The sequence below is a fragment of the Quercus robur genome, chromosome 2, assembly GCF_932294415.1.
Source record: "Quercus robur chromosome 2, dhQueRobu3.1, whole genome shotgun sequence".
In the NCBI taxonomy this organism is placed as follows: domain Eukaryota; kingdom Viridiplantae; phylum Streptophyta; class Magnoliopsida; order Fagales; family Fagaceae; genus Quercus; species Quercus robur.
The window spans coordinates 15,652,835-15,676,524 of NC_065535.1; the positions used below are offsets into that span (position 1 = coordinate 15,652,835).

Genomic DNA, 23,690 nt, shown 5'->3' on the forward strand with positions numbered 1-23,690 from the left:
GTACCGTTTGGACTGAGGGATGTCCTTGCTTCCTCCTTCCAATTGTACTCAATCATTCTTTATATGATACATGGAAAATGTTAACAAGCACCTGGTGCTTGTTAAGGTTAAAAAAAAAAAAATTTAAAAAATGTCAGAAAAAAGTCCAAAAGACATCAAGCAATACTTATAAAATTGAAAAAAATAAAATAAAACTGTGAAAAAGACAAAAATAAAAAATTGTCAGAAAAATTTCAAAAAAGTTGCGGTGCCTGTTAACATAACTCATAATATATTTATAGCCTTGATTTCAAAAAATAAAAATAATTTCATATAGCTATCATTATAAACTCATATCATATCATCTCAACTCTAATTTCAATTTTTTTAATTAAAACTATAAAAAAATTGTATGAATTTATATTGGCTAAAATGGAATGAACTATCTTAACTTATATAAGAATTCTTTCTTTTCTTTTCTTTTTTTTAGAAGAACTTATATAAAAAGTTCTTTCTCAAAAAATATATAAAAAGTTGAAACAACTAGATTTTTTTTTTTTCCAAGAAAAACACCCAGATATTTAAACTAGTACGTTTCAAGGAGTTAAAGTATATTGGATTATTATTAATTCTAAAAGAAATTTTTTTTTTAAAAAAAAAAAGACCTTTTTTTGGTATTCATTACTTTACTAATTACTAATTTCAATTCTCCCTGGCGCAAGAGCGACTTGCCGTTTTCGCAAACTTTTAAATACCTATTGGACGACCTGTAGCTTAGGTAAAAGAAAGGTACTTTGCAATTTACTAGTTCTAGTTGGAAACGACTTGTAGTTTTCTTTAGATTGTACAAAATGTGGCTTACCCCAATAAATTGTCGTTTTGAATTGTTTCCAATACCTCATAGATGTCTGCTGTGTCGTCTACAATTTGTAAAATTGGGCCTAGCGATTAACTTCTGGATACTGGAGCTGTATAGCGTGCCATTGCTCACGCCAGCCCACTACCCAAATCATTTGTACAGTTTCTCAACTCAACCTAGTCAAGTGTTCATGGCGCAAAATGTCTTGGCTAATATTAATTGAAAGTAAAAAATTAATCTGAAAAATATTAATCAATATTAATAACAAAATAAATAACTAATTATATGCTAATGAAATTCTCATACACAATCTAACATAAAATTTAAACTTTAATTTATTTTTTCACACTTATTTTAATTTACTCAATTGCTCTCAACGATTTTTCATATTTTGAAACCGCGGCATGATTTCTTCGCACTCAATAGTCTTGAATATATCTTTTTCAATATATGTGACTAAGCAATCATTTATCCATTGATCTCCCATTCGATTGTGTAATCAATTTTTAATTATGTTCATTGCTGAAAACATTCTTTCAACGGTAACTACTGCAACTTGTAAGATCAATGCTGAGGTCACTAACATGTAAAACAATGGATATAAAACATCCTTTTTCATTTCTGCCATTATTTTAATATAAGAGTTGTTGGAGTGCAGGTCTATTTATGTGAGAGCATTAGCATTGGTGGTGCTAAAAAACCATATTGCTATTTTTAGCACCATCAATACTAAAAAGCTTGCTGCAATGGTGGAGGAAAAGCCAAAAAATTTGGCTGTTGAGCTACAATGTATAACCAAAGATATCTGTGCATCGTAGCTAAGATGGTAAATATTTTATTAGAAGTTATATTATTTTATTGTGTTGGTGGTAGTGGTGGTGGTTGTCGTTTATTGTAGTAGATATATTATTTTATTGTATTATTTATATTATTTTATTGTTTGAATTTTAAAACAAAATCACTGATGTTGAGTGTTTTGTAAAATGAGATAGTAAAATAAATAAAACAATTTTTTATGGTGCCAAATTGTGAAATTTTTGGCACCACCAATGATGCTCTAAGAGAAGCTGCCGTGGGAATTGAAAAAAAATAAGAGAAAAGTTATTTGTCCTTTTGTGGTGTAGGGGAGCAAATAAGATATTTTTGTACAATATAATAATATTATACTATTATTAGAGAAATATTTGGAAGTTCAAGGGGGGCACTTGCGCCCCCCACCCCCCCCCCCCCCCCAACTCCCCTTCCCTCCACCCCTAGGTGGGATGTGCTTTTGCAAAATGCATTTTAATGCATTATTGTTTGTATAAGTGGAATGATGTACCATTTTTCATAGTACAATGTCCTTTTACATAATAGGATGTTTTATAAAATGCATTATTGTTTACATCAATGGAATTGTGTATGTGTGTGTATATATATATATATATATTCACTTATAATAAGAAGGTAGAAATGATTTAAACCCTAGTCAATTAAGTTACAAAACTCTTGGTCATTACCCATTTAACTTTGACTTTAAGTTTAAGGCTCCAATTCATGGAGAGCTGGATTCTATGAGTCATTGACCTAAAAGGAAAGACATTAGGAGAGTAGTATCAATCCACTATCCAACCCTCTAACCAGCAAGTAATTATTAGATACTCTTAGAGTACTAATGAATACAAATCATCTACTACATTAATTAACTTTTTCATATTACTTTATTTTAATAAATTGAATAAGATTTGAAACCTATGGTATTTGCTTAATGATAATTACTTATATTGATGTATCAATTTGTTTCTTTTTTGGTGTAAATGGGATTCAAATCATATTATTTTTGTCTTATATCTAATTTTTATATTAAATAACTTGCATTTAATGGTGACGGTCAAAAATTATGATAGACCAAATCAAGAGGCATAGAAAGCTCCTAGTGGTAGATTCTATCAAAAGCTTTTATCTTAGGCCCAGAAGATGTTAGGCCCCTAACAAAGTTTGTAGCCTGGAGTGTGTTCCAAACCAGACATGTCTGTACGATTATATATTTGTTAATGAAACATTAATAGTCTAGTAAGTAAACCAACTTCCACCATTTATCTTGCCATGTGACATTTGTGTGTACAAATATGTGTACTTGGCCGTGTGAAATAGACACTGCCCTTAATTTTAAGTGTCAGGTTCAAGAAATGGGTAGTCTGTGTACCCAACAACAGGATCATGCGTGTAAAAGGTGTTTCTATCATATTTGTTAAGCTTTGCATTGATCTCAAATCTCCAAGGCAGATCCGGGTTGGCCAAAAACAAACGTCCAAATGCAACTAAATCAGCACTACCACTAGCAATTACTACATTTCCTTCTTCCCTATTGTATCCACCCGCAACAATGAATGTCCCCTTGAAGGCCTTTCTCATGGGCAACAGACTACATATGGTCTCATGCTTCTCAAACTGGGTAACCATCCTAGGCTCAATCACATGACAATAGAGTATTCCATATTTGTTCAAGGACTCAGCCATGTACAGGCCAAGAGCTTCAGGGTTGGAGTCACCAGAGTCATTGTAATCAGCATATGGAGAGAGCCTAATCCCAACTTTTTAGGCTCCAATCTCATCAGCAACTGCTTTAACTACTTCTAGTGGGAAGCGACAACGATTTTCTAAGCTCCCCCCATATTCATCTGTTCTATCATTAACTTGATCCTTCAGGAATTGATCAAGCAAGTAGCCATTGGCTCCATGAATCTCCACTCCATCAAAACCTGTAATTTGAACTGTGAACTCTCCTTTCATAAGAACAGATAGAATTAAAGATTATAGAAATTAAGCAATGCACTACTTGAAGAAACTTCAGCCCAATAAAAGAGTGGTCAGAAAAATCAAAGCAACTTAAGCAAGCTAGCAGCCTGTTTCAATGCAATTGGGTTGATGTTTATACTATGAAGATATGGTCCACAATATAGAGCCTTTATTATCAATGCACACAATGGTATGTGAACTTTGCCTATGGATGTCTAGTGAAAAATTGAACTTCCCAGTTAAAATAAGAATGACCTGCTTCTATAGCATTTTTTGCTGCAATTCTGAAGTCATTGACAACTTGTGAGATTTCATCAGTTCTTAGGCGTCGAGGAGGTGGGAATTCTGCAGCACTAGTGCCATCAATTTGAATCTGAGCTGTTATTGGCTTGTCCGTGCAAGATATTGGAGGTTGGCCATTGGGTTGATAGCCTGTGGAACATGCTATTAGCACTCTCTTTTAACCTCAAGAAAACATTTTCATTTTCCACACCAAAAAAACCTCTCCGAATAATACTTTCTTTGCCCTTTCTCTATTTATAAAAAAGATATTTACGAACAATATTTTTTTTCTAAGACCAGTCACTTTCCCACTTCATTTGAACATGATAATTTTGTAACTCACAAACTTGCTAAACATGTTAGCGATTTATCGTTGTGGATGGAAGGTGTTTCTCCACACCTTAGTGTTGTAATGTTAGTTGACATAACTGATTATTTTAATAAAGTTATCGTCTTTTTCTCAAAAGAAAAAAAATCATATTAGGAGTTTGCTTGCCATTTGAAGCACCCAAATAGGTCAAAAATATATAAATTCCTATTTGGGATATATTTTTGTGAATGAAGTTTTTGCTCATATAATTATTTAGAAATACGAAAACAAATATTAATGAAGCCAAACAATAGAAAATGTTTTCTAGTTCAATTTCAGATTCAGTACCCAGTAAAAGAGTCAGTTTTCTGAAACAAAACTTTTTTTCACAAGCAGAGTATTAATATGGCACTAAAAATTCTAACCATGCATCATGAATACAACGAATAGAACAAAAGGGAAAAGAAGCGTTACAATAATCAGAAGCTCTCCTGCATGCCAAAGTTGGCAAAAAAATAAGCCCCCTTTTTCATGAACAGCACTCACAATTGGTTTCCATGCTTCAACTTGTTCTCTTGTCCAAACGCCTGGAGTATTTGGGCAACTTTAATAAAAGTAAAAATAAAATTAAGTATAGATAAGATGTTCTGTGCCTTGTATAAACATAAGGAGGTTGTAATAAGTGCAAATGCATGGGCACAGTGAAAAATAAGGATCAATCTTTGGTCAATAATCACTCTAGAAAGCAGATTTCATGAGCTACAAATATTGTAATTAAATTATTTTAGTCATTTTGAATCAGGTATCTCAAATTTATTTCGTTAAAAAATAATAACTAACATGAGAAATGATTTGGGTACTAAATACTATATAATTTCGTCGTCAATTATTTGATGGAGAATGTGAATTTCCCGTCTTTTTTTTTTTTTTTTTTTTTTGAGGAAAATTTTTGAGGAAAAAAAAAAAGGAAGATAGTCTATTGTCTATTTATAGACTTAGTTTTCTTAACATAGTTTTTATTATTGTGATACAAAGAATTTTTTTTTTTTTATTTCTTTCATCTTTTAGCTAAAAATATTTAGTCATTATTAAAATCTATTGAATTGAAAAGGCATACTTTTTTTTTTTTTTTGAAAGGGCATACCTATTTTATTGGAAAAGGTATTATCTATTATCAATAAAATTTGCACTAAGTTTATGCTTGAGTCAACAATAATTTTAAAATTTTGAGAGAATTTAGATTAAGATCGATTAGAAATAAATTTAAAGAAGGGATTGAAATCTAATCAGGAAAAATAACACAAAAATTAGATTAGGTTAGCTTTTTTTTTTTTCTTTGTTTTTTTATATTAACTGTATAGGCATAGAAATGCTAACGCAACAAAAGAATTTTCAGAGAAAGAGATTTCTAACATTAGAGAATTTTGTTCCTTGTGCACTTGTACGGCTACCGTATTCCCAATTGTTTTTCTTATCCTCTTAAACATTTTGTACAACTCGACCGTTACAATAAAGGGGGTCTTTGAACTATGATTCTCCTCCTAAAAGAGAATAGGCAATGTCACTAAATTACAAGACTCTTGACAATTTCTTAGATAAATTAGCAAGAAAATTGAGGTTTCTTAAGTTAATTTTAGATTTTGACAAAAACTTATCTACTTATCTTTAAGCCTTTTAAGTTTCATTCAAAAGGTTAAAAGATTTGTAGCTCAATTGGCACCTCATGAGTTTTTTAATAGAAATATCCGATGTTCAAATCAACATGTTGTAACAATTGAATTATAAAAAATGAAAATAAAAATTCTTTAAGTCATCCTCCCAAATGAGATCATAACATTTACAAAAAAGGCTAGCAACCCATTTCCTAAACATGTTAGTTAAACATGAGATCATAAAATTCTTTAAGATTTCAATTTTAAAACATAAACTTGGAAACAATTTTTGTTGTATGTTGATTGTTTATATTTTCATAGATTTTTCAAAAAAAAATTAGAAACATAAGTACATAACCAAGATATTTACCCTTGAGCAGTGTCTGAAATCCCAGAGGCTTCTCCAATCAAGAAGCCACCCTTTGTTGCTCTCTGGGAGTAATACAAAGTAGCATGGGGCTGAGGAACAAAGTTGTAGGATCTCGTTCTTGTTAATGGTGCCAAAACAATCCTACGAACCCATTATTAAAAGTTAAACAATCGATAAAGAACGAAAACAATCCAAGCGGATTGGTTTAACTTAGCTTTGAATCGTTATTGGATGATAAATATGGATTCATATACTGACCTGTGAGATAGATTGAAGTTTCCCATTTTACACGAAGTGAGGAGTGGTATTGGTGTTACTTCCTCCATCTCAAAACTTTCTTGCTGTTCAACCATGAATGATTGATTCCTAGTTATAAGTACTCCGATCCAACTCCAACACAATATGATTATGTGATTGGTTCACAAAGTCAACAGTGCAAACAATGCTAAAAATTCACAAAGACCTGAAGATTTGGCCTCCGCTGACTTAATCTTGCGCTACAAATAAAGAAATATATAGGCCAGCTTGCGGAGAATAAACTCATATGATTATATTATAAATATATATATTCTTTCATTTTTTAAAAATACAATAAAAAAATTGTATAATTTTGTATCCTCCGAAATGGAATGAATTAATGAAATAACTTAATTTATATAAGTTGAAATTACTAGATATATTCTATCCAAAAAAAGAAAACCAAAAATTTAAACTAGTATGTCTCAAGGAGTTAAGAATACAGGATTATTGATTCTAAAAAAGAAAAATGAAAGAATAAAAAAACTACTGAATTATTGGTTGATACAAAACATTTCAACTGCTACAATAAAATATTCATAACTTTGGTACATTCAAATTTTCCTTAGCACGGCTTAAAAAAATTTTCTCCCTGGCACTGGAAATACTTGTTTTCACAAGCTTCCAAATTCATATTGCACTACCTGTAGCTTAGGTAAAAGAGGGCAACTTTGTAATTAACTAGTTAACGAGTTGGGAACGACTTGTAGTTTTATTTAGACTGTACAAAATGTAGCTTACACCAATAAATTGTAGTTTTGCATATTTTCCAATACCTCATAGATGACCAGTATGTCGTTTACAAGTTGTACAATTGGGCTCCAGCTGTACAGCATGCCATTGCACATGCTAGCCCACTACCCAAATCGCTTGTACAGTTCAACCCAGTCAACTGAGTCAAGTGTTCAAAGCCCAATTAACTTTTATATATATAAAAGAGGTACGGAATATTTAAACCCTAAATGTCTCTATTGAAAATACTAGAAAATGTCAATTAAGTTACAAAACCCTTTGTCTTGGCCCATTTAATTTTGACTTTAAATGTAAGACGCTAGGAGAGTAGCATTGATCCACTACCCAACTCTCTAAGCAACTAATAATAGAATTAGTAGGTACTCATTAATGAATACAAATAATCTACTATATTAATTGACCTTTTCATACTACTTTTTTTTAATAGATTGAATAAGATTTGAAACTTATGGTATTTGCTTTATAATAATAACTTACTAAAATATCAATTGGTTTCTTTTTCTTTTCTTTTCTTTTTTTTTTGGTAAATGGGATTTGAATCATGTTTATTATTATTATTATTATTATTTGTCTTCTATCTTATTTTTATATTAAATAGTTTGCATTTATTGGGTACTGTCAAAAAAATCATAGACCAATTCAAGAGGCATTAGAAAGCTCCTAGTGGAAGATTTTATCAAAAGCTTTTTACCTTGGGGCCTGAATGTTAGGCCCTTAACCAAGTTTGAAGCTTGGAGTATGTTCCCAACTAGACATGTCTGTACGATTTTATATCTGTTATTGAAACTTTAATAGTTGAGAAAATCTAAATACCAAAAAAAAAAAAAAAAAAAAAAAAATTTTGACAACAAATATGACAATTGCTGATGTGGCAAATTGTTAGTAGTAAGTAAAAAAATAATGTTAGTGATGAGCCTAAATGAAAACCAGCAAAAGCTTACCAACTCAACTTATGTCAAAAAAATTTATCAAATTTTGTGTATGCATTCTCTCAATAGTCTTTTAAGCTAAGAAAACCAACTTCCTTTCGCCCATAGTAAAAATCCAAAGGCACATTTCTCCTGTCTTAAGGAATCACAACTAAATATTACCACGAAAAAATTCTTCAATGAATTAGAGCCTTTGAGATGATCAAGGTTCAACAATTTATATTACTTATTATGGCTAATTATCAACTTCTAATCAAAACGTGTTTGATTCAAAATCCGATCTTATAAAATACCAACTGCATTATCTAATAACCCTCAATCTGATTTTGACAACATAGTTACAAGGTGGCATTGTATGTAATAGTTGCATACATTATCCCTCACATGGGGGTGGATCAACAATTTGTAAGTCCCACACCCATGTGAGGGAAATTGCGAACAAGATTTACATAATCCATTCTTTTAAAAGCCCAAACCTCATTAAAAGAAATGACTTCATGAATCATAATTGCCTTGATTTAGTGTGACTGCGAGTTCAATCATCATTGGATTCAGGTCACAATCTACAAGTACAGTTACCATTATCAGGCAGCACGAAATGCTTGTGGTCTAAGATGTGTTAATTCGTGTCATGTAAGCTTATGCATTTATGCCAAATCCAAGTACTTAACTACTTTAAGCAGTATGTGTTTACATGCTATATGTTGCATAAATTTTTAATACATCCCATGTTTCGAGATCCTAGTTATTTGTAATAGAATTGAAAGGTAGGGTTGAAATAGGATTCAAACTCCAGACCACTTATTTTAATACCATAAAAGAATACTTATTGTCCTAAAAAAAAAATTTTGAGAATATTGTTCAAAAAGTTTAAACTGTTAGAAAATTATGAATTTAAATATTTAATCATAATTATGATACCATCTCTTATCTTAAATGAAATGAAGACCTTAAATATGTGCAGCATTCCAAAATGCTCAATACAATATATTACAACCTGCAATGTTTTTCTCACTGGTCCTTGGATGTGATAAGAATGATACCAACATACAAACATGTCTTATCTTAATTGCAATTAAAGATCTTGATCTGTAAATTAACTCCAAAATGCTACTAAACTCCACCTTAGAAGTGGTCAGACTATACTATTTTTTTTGTTGATATAAACAAAAGACCAGATCAAAAATGACTTTAGGGCCATAATCATACCTTATAAACAACTTAAATTAGAACCATAAACACCAGTCATCCATTCCAACTGACTGCACCTTACCAGGAACTGCAATAATCCAACTGGCTTCACCTTATCATGAGCTGCAAGGTCAACTAGCTCCTCAGTTCCTCTATAGGATATGGAACACTGATGGTGCTGATACTGCTGCTGCAGTTAAGTAATTAGTGATTCCTCTACAATGCCCCAGGGCAACAGAATGCAGAATACAGTCTACCCCCATTAGACTTTTGGAGATTGCAAGAGTTGCTGGTGAATGCTCGACTCCCAAAAGCTAATCAAGGGGGTGAAAGCACATCGACTGGAAACTCAACTTCCAGAGGCAACATCTTGGCCCAGCTTTTAATTTTCAAGGTGTAACCAAGGTATGGAGAAGCACATGATCTTCCCAATCTATTCTTTTCAAAATCATATATGCATTTGAAGTCCAATATGCTTCTTCAAGATTAGCCTTCTGAATTAGAAAGCAAGCCTTTCTTTGGTAGTTTTAACTGCAACATTACAAAAATGGAATGTAACTTCTAGCAATGTAAAATGCTCCAGAATCAAGGGCTTGAAACATCTCTTAATTTCTAACCTTCGATTTTGTAGTCCTCCAGCCTCCTGAATTCTGTTGCTGTGGGGAGTAAGAGAATTTATCAATGGAATTCAAGATGGCTTCTTTTTCCATGCCTGAGCCACTGGCTGGCAACAAATTCTACAATCATGCTTAAAAATGTTATTTATCCTTTTCCAAAGAGAGTATAGTTCAAGTTACTGATTAAAATGATTTAGTACTTAAGATGAATTTGTGAAAATAAATCTTCATCACTATATTAATAATATAGCCAAAAGAAATTTATGTTTGCCTACCAAACATTCTAGGAACCAGAATCTTGCTATTGCTAAGTCATTAGTGACAACTTACAAGATAAGACCAACAAAAAATTCTTGATGCAAGAGGTTCTGAAATTTTAAATTCATGGGCATACTTATCTCATTTTTTTTTTTTTTTGTTCTATTCATCTATTTCCCACCATCCATCAGTTAACAATTTCAATTTTAGTTTCTTCTCATCTATCTTCCCTATCTTAACAGCTGCCATGCACACAAGCACACACATAAACCATAGGAGCATTTTAAGTGTTATGACAATTAATTAACAACCCTTTTAAGCATTACACAAATGACTGAGAAATCATATAATACAAACTTACCTTTTCCTCTGAAACCTTGTCACTTGATGTTTCAAGATTCTTAATTTCCAAATGCGCACGGTAAAACAATATCTGGCCATGATTTGCAGTCACAATAATAATTGTCAGTAGGGAAAGAGTTACCAAAGCAGGACTAATGGCATAAATCATAAGTACCTTTAAATCTAAGCATCAAACAATTGCAAGATTCAAGAACAATAAAATACACTCTTAGTTTATTGGGATACCTTATTAAGTAAATGAACATTTGATGCATCAGTAGCCACAATCTGCACACCAAGACAGTTGCTGGGGTTACTGCAGAAAGGACAGAAAATGGTATTGAATACACACCCATCTTCTTCACACCAAACACCCTGTCCTGGAGCACCTTCAGGTCTTCTGGAATAGAGCTGTGGATGAACAGATAAAATGTCAGTCATGATAACTTGTATGCTTGTAGGTGTATTCACATCATGAGGTTCCAATTTCTCTTTTAGGACAGATGCTAGGTGGACTTTCGATGATGATGTTAACAGGCACATTACATATAGATGGTTCTCAGGAAGACCCAAAGGGCTTTTGCAGAGAAAACAAGAAATTTGTAATCTTTTCTCCACAAAAGAAATAGGAGGCACACATGAAGCAACACAATTGTCCTTTGTGAGCAATTGAGAAACACTGGACTTCTTAGATTTGTGTTCTGCATAACTAGACTCTAAACCAAATTCAATTCTGCGATTTGCATCTTTGCTAGCCATTGAGCTTCTTGTTAAACCAGTACAGACAGGGGTTATAGCATTGGGGGCATCGGATTGTTCATCTTCTATAAGGTTAATAAGTGGAGTTCCCATGGACTTTCTCCTTTTTTGGGTATGAGAATTAACACTTAAATTCAAAGATGATTCCATATCTGGCATAGAACTGTAGGTGTTCATAGTGATATTCTTTTCAGGAGTAACTACCACTGAACACTGGGCACCAGAAAGTGATTTCCCTTCGCTAGCTAAACAGATTGAATGAACTGATACATGATCTGGAAATTCAGTAGAATCCTCAATTATGGTTGAACAAGAGTTTTCATCCTTAGACAAGGATCCTGGACTAGTAGAGCATGGGGTTTCTTTGACAATAGATACATCTGGATCTTCAACAGAGAATGCCATGGAAAAATCCTCAGAGCACCTACAAAAAGATGACCTTTCCTTGTAATGAAGTTGTAACTGTTTCATAATTACTTAAACAGTCAGGAAGATATTTCACAATTTCCCAGCTGATTACTGTAAGGCAAAATTTAGATAGCAGATGCTGAAAAGCAAGTCAGGGGCCTGAACAACACACAGACTGAACAAATCAAAAACACCTATCATGGATGGATAATTTTTATACAGAACATATTATTGCATGAATAACTTCTTTCTTATTTTTTGCTCAAGACAGGAATTATGTCTATCTGATCCAGCTAAAAAAAGGTAGAAATTAAAAGAAGTCACAAAATTAAAGTTCATAATTTTTGGTTCTCAGTTCCATTTACTACTATCTGGTTCTTTTATTTTATTCCCTCTTGGTAAGTGGTGGGAGACCTTTAACCCATACAGCATAAGCTACTTTCCTGCTCACACTTCTACCTAGTAAAACTCAAAATTTTGAAATCTTCAAGAGGCTGCTTCAAATCATTTTACCAGAAGACCAGTGGTCTGTCCAGTCACCCAGAAGAACAACACTAATAATTTACAAAATTATTGAACAAAGGGATTCTGGAGCTACCTTGATTCTTTCTGAAAACTGCACTCAAGGTCAACATATTCTATACAGTTGCTAGTGTCCTCATCCATTTTCAGAGATGCCTGAACTTTGACATTACCTTGAGATTTCTGCAAAGGAAGGGAAGCATCATACTTTGTCATAGAAATCCTTTTCCGTCCATAATGATCAGACTTGTTCAGTTTCTGATTTTCATTTCTTCTAAGCCCTTTACTTTGACCCACAACAATCGCACTTTCAGACTTTTCCTCTTTAATGTCAAAATTCTGTAATACATTTACAGTATTCTTCCCAACCCACTCCTGCAAGCAAGTGAACCTCTTAGCATATATAGTTCATCCAACAATTTAAACATTAAAGAAAAAGAAATTGGAAATTAGATTAACAACCAACAATGGCAACGTATACCGGACCTTCACATCTGCGAAAAACAATTTTAATCCATCTTTTGAAGAGTCAAAGCTGTCATATTGTCTAATTGACTTCCTTAGCCACTTTGATACGTATGCTCTATTCCTTTCTTCCTGATAGCGCTCATCTGCTTGCAAAAAACAATTACCCTCAAAGTCAAAGGTAGCTAGATTAAAGAGGATAGTTCAATCAGCATTAAGATACCAAAAATTGGAAAAATAATAATGATATTAAAGAAAATTTTGACTTGCAGCAACCCCAACAGAGGTAATAATAATCTATATCTATATATATCTAAAAGTTAAAGTGTAGCATTTATTGTTACTACTCTCCCCATCACAGGTGGTCTTTCTCCCTCTCTCTTACAACTTTGGTTTGATTTTTGTTTAAGTTAATAGTTAGTCATTTTGGAATTGAGAATTTGAACTTATATCAAAACACAATATTGGCTATGCAATTGAATGTGCCTATCAATTATTTGAGTAATATTAGGTGTAATTTTGTTATGAGTTTTGATTATCATGATAATTTCCTTTAAGAGAATGAAGAATTTGAATAATTTATTTGAAACTTAAAAAGTTTAGTTGTACAAAAAAAAATAAGAAAAATATAGCACACTATAACATAATTTTGAAGAATATGAACCACCTCACAAAGGAATAATATCCATCAAACACACTCAAAATAATAGAATGATATATTGGTAGAGATAGAAAAATGGAAAAAAATTTTAGAAATTGTTTAACTTTTGAGGAGAACAAATCATCTTGAATAAATTTTAGAGAACGAATTATACATTATATCAAAATTACAAAATAATTATTTATTCTCATACATCACATGGGTTTGCGGTTAGTTTAATTGAAGTTTAAGACACTACAGAATTTGAGCTTGAAGCTACCGCTCAAACCCAAAAAAAAAAAAAAGGATGGGTTGCTACAGCTGCAGGCAGAAGCTTTATAGTTAATCTAGGAATCTGAAGAGTGCATAAAAAATCTCACCACACTTGCCTGATTGGACACAGGAAGTATCTTTCTGGAAGCTGTATTTATTTCAATATATTTTTCTAGGAGAAATAAAACTTGAATAGAGATAACTATCAATGAAGCTAATTGAAAAGGACAACAAAATCAGTAAGCCCAAAACATTTACCTAATAGGATAATGGCTCCATAATCAAACCTATGTCGTATACAACGTCCTGCAAAAAGAAAAAGGTGGTTACTTTCTTAAAAATAATTAATACTAATAAAAATAATTACCAAGCTCAACAACTATCAGAGATGCATAAAAACTTGTCATTTAAATGTGATACAAGAAATTGCAGAGAAAAATATTTCAGCTGAATAAAATAATAAAACACTTCATAACCCTCAAAAATGCAAGAAAGTTTTATATATATAAATACAATAATCAATCCAATTAGAAACATAGAAAGTGAAATCATGACAGCATACCTGCAGCTTGATTTAGAGCTCGGAAGGCTTGGTTACAGTACCACTCATTCCCACTTAGAAGGCCTTTGGATGATTTATGTGTATCATTATATTTCTTCTTTAACGATACTTGAATATCAAACCTGATAAGAAGTTCCAGCAATCAGAAAATTATATCTTATTTAGTAATTATTTCTTCTTCACAAAACATCTAAGAGAGGAAAGAACTCTTACATGTTGGGAAAAGGAATTCCAACAATTATCTGAGATAGTCAAGAACTCACACTATCAATAGTCAACAATCATTTAAGTAAAAGATAGGAATAGACATTTTCTAATTAAAATTAATACTTTTAGTTAATTAAGATTCAGTAATTTACAAAGAGTCAAAGACACTAAACAAAAGTTTTTTATTCTCTTCCACTAGTAGAGAAATGTCTTGCAGGCTGAAGTGGCAATAGACCACTACCCAAAACCAAAAATAAGAAAATTTGACATCAGGCTTCCAGCAAAAAGGATACAACCACACGGGCATTATCATCAGAGAAGTCAATTCCTTCTGAAACCTGAAAGCATAATATAATGAGCATATGCAAACTCAACAAAAGGATCTGTTATTTACAAGACTGTGCTTTGGCTATTATAATGCTAGAACAGCATGTTCGCCTCGTGTCTTTGAAATTTAAAAAGGTTAATCAGTAATTTTTACAAACAGCACCAGTGTCCCATGGCACAAAAATATGTGCACCATAGCTCCATAACATACATTCTTTCAGTAATTAAACAACATAGAAGACCAAAATGACCATGTTAATTACAAGTGCAAAATCTGGTGATGCCAACCAAAAGAAACTATCTGGAGTAGAAGATAATGTCAACCTTTACATTTAAATTCTTTTTCCTAGAATGAAGCTATAACTAAAAGTAAAAGGTTGCTGTCAGTAATGAAATTTAAGTGCGTACCTTTCCTCGGAAAACTGCCAGAAACGCAGCTCCTTTCTTTAAATTTTCTGGGGACTCGACCGTGTTGAAGTGATTAAGGTCTGTTTTCTTTACCCGACTCTTTCTCCCAAAAGCAGGTTTATTGCCTAGACGAATTGAGTCATAGTAACCTTTCAAAACAGGTTCAAAATCATCTTGGCTTCCTCCTCTTGGCTCTGCACAAACCAAAGCAAAATAAGCACTCTCCATTAACTATATAAAAAAAAAATACTGCTAAGAGACGATGAAAAATCAACTCAGGTACAAATGCCAAGTAAGATGGGCTCAACTTTAACATCAATGCTAAAAAAAAAGCACTCAGTGACTTAGCATTGTTCATTACAATTTATAAAAGGAATATTGCTCATTAAAAGATTAACATACACGAGGGTTAAAAGGGGACAGAAGAAGTCTTACCAACAAAAAGGGATTTTTTTATAGTTAGCTGTGACCATTGACCAGTTTCAGACCAACGATTGCATAGTTTCTCCATCAGCTTATAACTTGGGAAGAACACTAGACAACCTCCTGGAACAATGTTAAAAATCTCCTCTAAAGATTTCCCAAGTGCATCCTTCACAACAAACAATAAATTATACACAAATTAAAGGAGAATACATTATCAGATTAATTAAAATCAATGAGAAAAGGAAGAAATACCTGAAATGCATATGCATCTGCTGTTTTATAACTTGCATTCAGTGGATAATTACCTGGACCAGTGGGTATTATAGCAGACCACACCTGCAGTGACAAGGTTGATAAGCCATAGTAGAATAGCTGTGAACCAAGACAAACCAATGCATACAAGGGAAAAGTAATGCCATTCAAACCTGTGACTCAACATCAATCACATGTGGAGCTTCCAAACAAGTTCCAAACTGAACCCCAAGCTCAGATGAAAAGGTATTCATTGGAGACAAAGTCCTAAATTACCAAAAAACCTAGGTGAGTAATATTGTAGAATGAAAATTTTACTTTGGGACATGGCAACAGAAGAAAAATTGTGGGGACTTAAAAAAACACAACCAATGATCTGTGAACTTCCCTTCAAGTTGCATCGCAGTCTGAGACATCGTATATGTCAATTTTTTTGTGAAAGTTAAGAGTGCTTGTGTGTACAGCAATAGTTATGCTAACTTTATTTTAGCAAATTACTATGATGGCCTATTTTGGGAAGAACATGACCATCCAAGCAGGTCAAGAGAGGTCAATTTTGAACATTATGAAGTCCTTTTGCTAATGGACATGCTTGCCCAGAAAGCTGTGGACACAAGAATATTACAAAGTTGTACAGAGTCAATTCCTACTTTCTGGTCTAGTAATTAGGATTGAGATCCATTGGTATTGCACCGGATGCAATTAGTTTACAGGGTTAAGATTAAAAGTTGAAAAGTTGACTTTTTCCCTCAGTCCTTCGACCAGAAAACTTTTACTTTTTAACTTTCTTATTCAAGGGCTGAGGGGAAAAGTTACAATCTTAAATTTTAATCTCAGCCCTTGAAACTGATTGCACCCAGTCACTGGATCTCAATCCAGTAACTAAGGATCACAACTACAACTCTGTTAGCAGTTCAAGTGTGCTTATGCAGTACGCTTACCCAGATGTTAATATGACAGACAAAGAAAGATCAGCAATGTCTCTAAAAACAACAGCTGGATTCAAGCACCACAAACTGAAAGTATGTGTCCAATTGCCAACTTTTCCTGATACAACAATAAAATAAAAAGTAGTGACTGAACTTTAGCTGCAGCAGTAATTTATCTCACAAAAAGAGTCAAGAGAGACAAAAGAATGGTGATCTAAGTTCTTCGTGACAATAATAACAGCAAAGTGGTTAAAAAAATCAATAACCAACAAACCAATATGACATGATTAAAACTTCAGGTAGTGAACCTTCCAGAAAATCTACAAAAGATAGCCTTCCACTTACCAGCATCTCTTTTGACACATCGTTGTAAAGCAAGCTGATAATCATAAATGTGACTCCCATTTCTTGAGAAAAAGTAAGTTAGAGAAGAGAATAACCCTGCATAACATTTTCAAAAAACAGTCAATTGCAATAATTAGTCTTGAATAGCCAATAGGTAAGCTCAGGATACAAAAACATGAAAATATGTAGGCTGTACCTTCCAAAGTTATTACTGACATGCCACTTAAACGTGCTACATCCGACTCTAAATCTGTAGCAGCTTTAATTGCCTTAATCAAATAAATAAAGAAGTTTCAGCAGAAAATGAAAAGAATCAAGCCCCAATGAATTAATAAATCTTATACTCGAGATACCTTCGTGGCACATTCTAGCAAGATTGGGAAGCACTGCTGTGAAATATTAGCCTCTTGGAGCTCTCTTAAAGCCTTATCACCAGTCCAACTGAGATGCATTTAAAAAGAACAAAAGGAAGTGAACGCTCATGATACTCATATACTTCCTTTATTATTGGTATAATGGAAGCAGAAACAAAACAATTTATTGCAAATACGATGCACCAAGTATGCTAATATCCCACAAGAGATATTTAATTAGGATTATAATTTAAGCAGTTCAGTATAAGGCTATAACAAGTAGCTTTTCTGAGAAAAGTAAATAATTAAAATTAAAAATCATGCTAATGAACAATCATTTCCTGTTGAAAAAGATACAAATGACAAAATTGATTTAGCCATAAGTTGACAAGTATAAGGTGAACCAAGAACAAAATCTTATGATAAACCACCAATAAAGAAAGCAGGGTAAAAACCAAGGAAAATTTTGGTAATTGGTATGCAAATTCAACACATAACTGACCCACATACACCTCATGTGCCGTGTACCTCAGAACACTAATATTATCAAGATTGATAATTTACCCAAAACTATGATGCATTATAAAATTTCTGATATCTTAGAAGCCTGTATCTAAATTAGACACATGATTTCTTTCGTTCTTGAAAATGGGATTAAGGAGACCACAACACTTTTCTAATTTTCCAAGGAATTTCTGTAGACACCCCATTTTATCAGGGTCTCTCACAATTTCATAATTAAAAGTGGAATGTCTCTTAAAGAAATCAAGTGTGATATAATATTTGGGCCAATAAAATGTTTATATGGAATAGCTCCTCTATGGCTAAACACGTGTCCAAAAAAAGCAAGGCCAATCGATTTAATTTGCAAGACCATTAGCTTCTATTGTGTTTAGGCAGCATCACAAGCATTGTTAAGAAACAAGTCGACTCACCAAGAGATGTGGTGCTGGAAGTCACGTTTCTCTAGTGTACTTTTCCTCCGCTCAATCCAACTTATAAGGTCCTAAACATTAGTGACACTCATTGGACCGTTACATCATAAAGGAATTTTGGACAAAACTACTGTGAGAATAGCATCTAAAACAATTACCTCTGTCATTTCATATAAAGGTTGATAAGTTAGAACATCCACTGTGCAGAGATGCTCTAGTTCCGTCTGCAATTCTTTCAAAAGGTACAACAACTATAAGCAACTCATAAGATCATGCAAAAAAAAAAAAAAAGGTATTGATTTCATAACCTACTGTACAAAATGTCTTCTTCAAGATCCACACTGCCAGCGTCTCGAGCAATATCCTCTATGTTGCTGCAAACAAGTTATATTAATTTAGAAGTAGAGAAACTGATATGAAAATTTAAAAAAATAAATAAAAATAAAAATAAAAATAAAAAATCAAACCTTAATAACTTGTTGAATATGAAATACATTTTCTAAAGAACAAAATAGACATGCATGTATCTGGAGGCAAGCATATAATCCATGCCCTAAACAGGCAGATGTATTGTTTTTACAGATCTCCAAAAGGAGATGCTTCTAAACTTGATATTTAAGAACATGCAGAGCATTAATATAAATGCATTGTCTACATTGTGCTTTAGAAAACTCCCTCCACGTGTTGTGACATGGGATTGTATGGAACATCAAGAATTATATAAAATAGAACTTTTTCAGGAACCCCAAAGTTATGCCAACTGGCAAGATTAAAATCAACAAAATCTATCATGAAATTCATGTATACATATCAGGGAAAAAACTACTTTGCACTCCATGAAGAAAAAGAAACCAATCTATGAATTTGCATATTCTCCCAAAACCAGTGTAGAAAAATGAGATTTAAGAAATTAGAAATTCAACACCTATCAGTCAAAAATCTTATTAATTGTCTAGGTTATACACTGTAAACTTACTGATTTCTTTTATTATTCACATTCTCTCAACAAGGTTCTAAAAAGTTAAAAAGTAATTAAATGAGGTTGTGAAACATACTGGGCTTCATCAAGAATCACAATGGCTTCTTTAATATCTACATCCATCGCTCCTCGAATGACTGGATTAATGACGTAGCTGTATGGACAGAAAACCAATTGTGCATCATCTGCCATAGAACGTGCTGCATAATATGAACAACCTAGAGAAAGTAGAAAATTGCTGTTTAGTTTTTTTTTTTTTTTAAAGCAACATGACATGTGTTAGAAATAAATTTAATATATATGAAAAAACAAAAATGAACCTTTCACAACTTGTCCAACTCTCACAAGATCTTCTATATCATGAGCCTCATGGCATCCTCCTTTCTGCAGTGATGGATGTCCCTTGACTTTATGTGCATTTCTATTTGCAGTAAAGAAATTAGATTGCTATTACTTCCACGTAACATAGCGCCATTAATAAAGAGAGTTAAAATTTAGGGAGCATATACAACTATAGATATAACTCACTTAAATTCTGGGCATCCCACTTCTCGATCCCTCAAAAGCAACTTGCTGGAAGTTTCCAAACACCATTGTCAGCCAGGATATATAAAGGAATTATTCTAATGTATATATTAAAAAAAAGTCTTTAGGTCAAAAAGGCACCATTCTTCATCAATATTATCTTTCCCTCGTATATGCTTGTTTGTGCAGTAGTGCTTTCTAGATGCCTGGAAGAAATTTTTTGGGGGGGGGGGGGGGGGGGGGGGGGGGGGGGGGGGGGGGGAGAGAGAGAGAGAGAGAGAGAGTCAAAATCAAGAGTACACACAAGAGACATTATTCAAAAAGATTCTTGTTCAAAAAAGCTATTTGCCCCTATGGAATAGAAGAATGCAAATTCTACCCCATATATCCAAAGATAACTAAATAACCATCCAAAAATGCATCTTTATTGCAAAAAAGAAAGTTGGTTTTGGAATGGTCACTTAACAATAGGAAATAAAGAGAAAAAAATCCCATAAAGGGTTTAAAAGCTTAGAATGTACTCCAGCTCATCCATCCAATTTCAACTATATTGTTAATTACACTTGGCTGCACTTTGGACAATATAGGAGAGAAGCCAATCAAATGATATTTTGACCTGTAAAAACAAGAAAATAGGACAAATCCAAATGATCCTAAATATTTTTTAAAAGCAAAAACAATATTTGTTTAATTGACTAGATTTCAAGTTATACCTTATGTATTAATGTTAAACCACTAAATAACTTTTTATTGGATTAATATTGTGAAAATCCCACCATTGGATTACATGTTCTATTTGTTCATGTCAATTGAATTCATTATAAACAAAAGTTTCACTAGGTGTAACTTAAACCTAACTCTTGTTCAATTAATAGATTCAAAGACCTATTTAGCCAAATGCATGCAACTGTCAAGCATAAGAAATATCCATATAAAATGCTTACAATTGACATAATCATTTAAAAAATAAAAACCCTCCTGATAGGAAAAATGATCAATTTACAAATGATAATACTTCTATTGGAAACAGAAAGATCATATTCAAGAAAATAGACTAAACACTACGATGAGGGTAGATAATCACACAAATTTCCTTCGTACAATGTCTAGGGATTTGAGAAGCATGATAACTCAAACTAATTACCAGATACATATATATGAGAAATGATTCCAAACCGAGCATGAACTGACAAGGAAAAGGTAAACCTACCAAAACAGCCATTGGGACCCGGTAAGCAGTTTTTCGATATTCACGAATTACTTGAGAAATTTGTGAATGTGTCCTCCTTAAATAAACAAAAAACAGTTTGTAACCATTATGGAATTCAACATATGACAATACCAAACAAAAAAAAAAATAGTTCTAATACAAATGAATTTGTAAAATCTTAATTCAAACTTCTCAAATACTTCAAGCATTATTTAGTTAAAAAAATTTGAGAAAACAATTTGGACTTCAACTTTTTAGTTTTAATGGCTTGAATACAATATGACAATCACCAGTTTTTTCTATTGACGAATTTCATGAATGAATTTAAACCTCATTAATATGAGAATTTGAAATAATTAAACGTAAGATATTTTTTAAATTCACAACGCACAAATGTTTTTTTAGAGCAAATCCTCAAACTCAAATGCATCATGTGTTGTTCCAATTTTGTTGGTAAGTTACGCACACACCCGATGGGTCTTGAACCCACAACATCACCCTCCACCTGATATATAAAGGGAGGAGATGCCAATTTAGCTAAAGCTTATTAGTGAGTTGTTCAAATTCACACGAATCAATTCATATTTTTACTAGCAATAGTGCTTTGAATCCCTTGATTTTAAATTCTCAGATTCAAATGCAACTCAAAGGTAAAGACAAAGATAATTAATGTACAACCCCAAATACTTAAATTTTATGTTTTGACTGAATCATTGATAACAATGACAAGAAGAAATGATTGATGTCAAATTGCAGACAGTTTCAAATTAGAATCTCGGAAGCTATAGAATCAATTTTGCTCCATGAAATTGTAACTATAACTCTACATGAGAAGATAGGTAATCCCTATCTCAACATCAAAGAACAATATCAAAAATAAAACATAAAACTAAATAAATAATTGAACTCAGTCTAACATATGAAAGTACATTTGAAAACTGAAACGCTTCTAGTGGCACCAACTGCAGTATCAGTAAACTAAATAACTACTAGGATTTTATGTGAAGTTTCAAAAACAATCCTCATTACTTTCAAAAGCAAACTATCTAAATAAACAACACAACACAACACAAATAGAAAAATAGAAGCTTCCAACCGCGAACCAATAGAATAAAACTTACGATGCATAATATATGGTGGGTGCTGCCTTTTTCTTTTGATTCTTGTTGTTTGCTGCAGATTGAGTTGGGTCCAAATTTTCCGGCCCCGCATTAGCTAATAAAAATCACAATGCCAGTTTCATAGCAAATCAAATATTGAAATAGAAACACCGATCAAGGGACTGTTTGCCCCATTTCATAAATTAAACTCCACCATCAAAATTCATCAACCACAAAATCCAATAACCTAAAAGTTAAGAACTAAATTCTCACTCTCTTTAAAACCCTAGCGCATTAAGGCTAAAACTTTCAAAATCAATCTTGAAAATCGTTGTTGTACCTGAAGGTTCCACTTCTGGAACAAAGCCGCCACCGTGAGCGAGAGGATCGGTGAAAGCCTCGGGATTGGGCTTGGAGTGAGTGAGATTGGCGAACTGGTTCTTCAATTTACAGCTCTGCTGCCAAGCGAGAGTGGAGCAGAGAAGCGAGAGCGATTTTCCGGTACCGGTCGGGGACTCGAGGAGCGCGTGACAGTGGTTCTCTCTCTGGGCTCGATCTAGAGTCGAGATGACCCGACCCATGAACGCGAGCTGCGACCCGTACGGCTGGTACGGGAATTCGACTTGGATGCCTCCGATGTGGTACACATTTTTAGGGCTCTTGATGCTTGGGTCTGGACCTGGAGGAGTTGGAGTTGCAGAGACCATTTCTGTGTGTGTTGTGGTGAGGGTTGGGTTGTGATGATGGGTTTCGTGTATATATATGTGTTTTGGACCTTTTGGTATTTTGGGGGGTTTTTGGCGGGAATTGGATTTTGAGGGAATTTTGACTGAGCGGCCGGGTAGCTTCCTTTCTACACTCTGCTTTGAAACTATTACAAACCTCGCAATGGAACGATTTGTGATATGCCACGTGTCGGAGGTAAAAAGGAATGTAATTAATTTGTGTAGTTTAGGCTTTTTGGCATGTCAAATAAGACGTTCATGATGCACAGTTTTTGTATGATTTTACAATTTTACACAACTTGCATGACTTGAAATGATCAAAGTAATTTCAAAGATATATATCTCTCTCTCTCTCACACACATACATATATATATATATATATGAAATAATGTAATAATCAAAATATGGTTTAATAGTTTATATGAAGAGTAGACATGCTTATGAGAAAAATCATTGTTCATCGAATGAGTTTTCCATCTTTTTATTTTTAGTTTTGTTATGCTTTAAATAACATGGTTAGCTTCTTCTAAAAAAAATAAAATAAATAACATGTTTAGATGAGTTGCATGAATCATGACATGAAAGTCCAATGAATTTATAGAATACAAATTTAGGTCGAGCGAGATGGACATCAAACACATTTCATCTTGTAACCTAGCCCCTGATCTTGTATCTAGGGTTCAATATTATGTCTTCCTATATAATTTTACCTTTTTTTTTTG

The 23,690-nt window shown here is 33.0% G+C and overlaps 1 protein-coding gene and 1 pseudogene across 1 annotated transcript; both read right to left on the reverse strand.

Annotated features, from left to right (window-relative positions):
* Positions 1–2,775: 2,775 nt before the first annotated feature.
* LOC126712592 (putative 12-oxophytodienoate reductase 11) lies at positions 2,776–6,719 on the reverse strand (annotated as a pseudogene).
* A 2,417-nt stretch (positions 6,720–9,136) lies between these two features.
* On the reverse strand, positions 9,137–23,062 carry LOC126712589 (uncharacterized). Its single transcript, XM_050411971.1, has 28 exons — positions 22,583–23,062; positions 22,264–22,357; positions 21,143–21,218; positions 20,074–20,138; positions 19,936–19,980; positions 19,728–19,828; positions 19,484–19,625; positions 18,741–18,802; positions 18,587–18,660; positions 18,429–18,499; positions 17,494–17,581; positions 17,337–17,409; positions 17,141–17,236; positions 16,808–16,913; positions 16,040–16,133; positions 15,867–15,950; positions 15,624–15,780; positions 15,189–15,382; positions 14,747–14,791; positions 14,460–14,488; positions 14,247–14,368; positions 13,943–13,990; positions 12,793–12,917; positions 12,383–12,681; positions 10,864–11,800; positions 10,637–10,708; positions 10,018–10,137; positions 9,137–9,931 (listed from the first exon to the last, which is right to left on the reverse strand). The coding sequence occupies exons 1-28, from the start codon at positions 22,947–22,949 to the stop codon at positions 9,887–9,889; spliced, it is 3,831 nt and encodes a 1,276-aa protein (XP_050267928.1). The 5' UTR covers positions 22,950–23,062; the 3' UTR covers positions 9,137–9,886.
* Between the last annotated feature and the right edge of the window lie 628 nt (positions 23,063–23,690).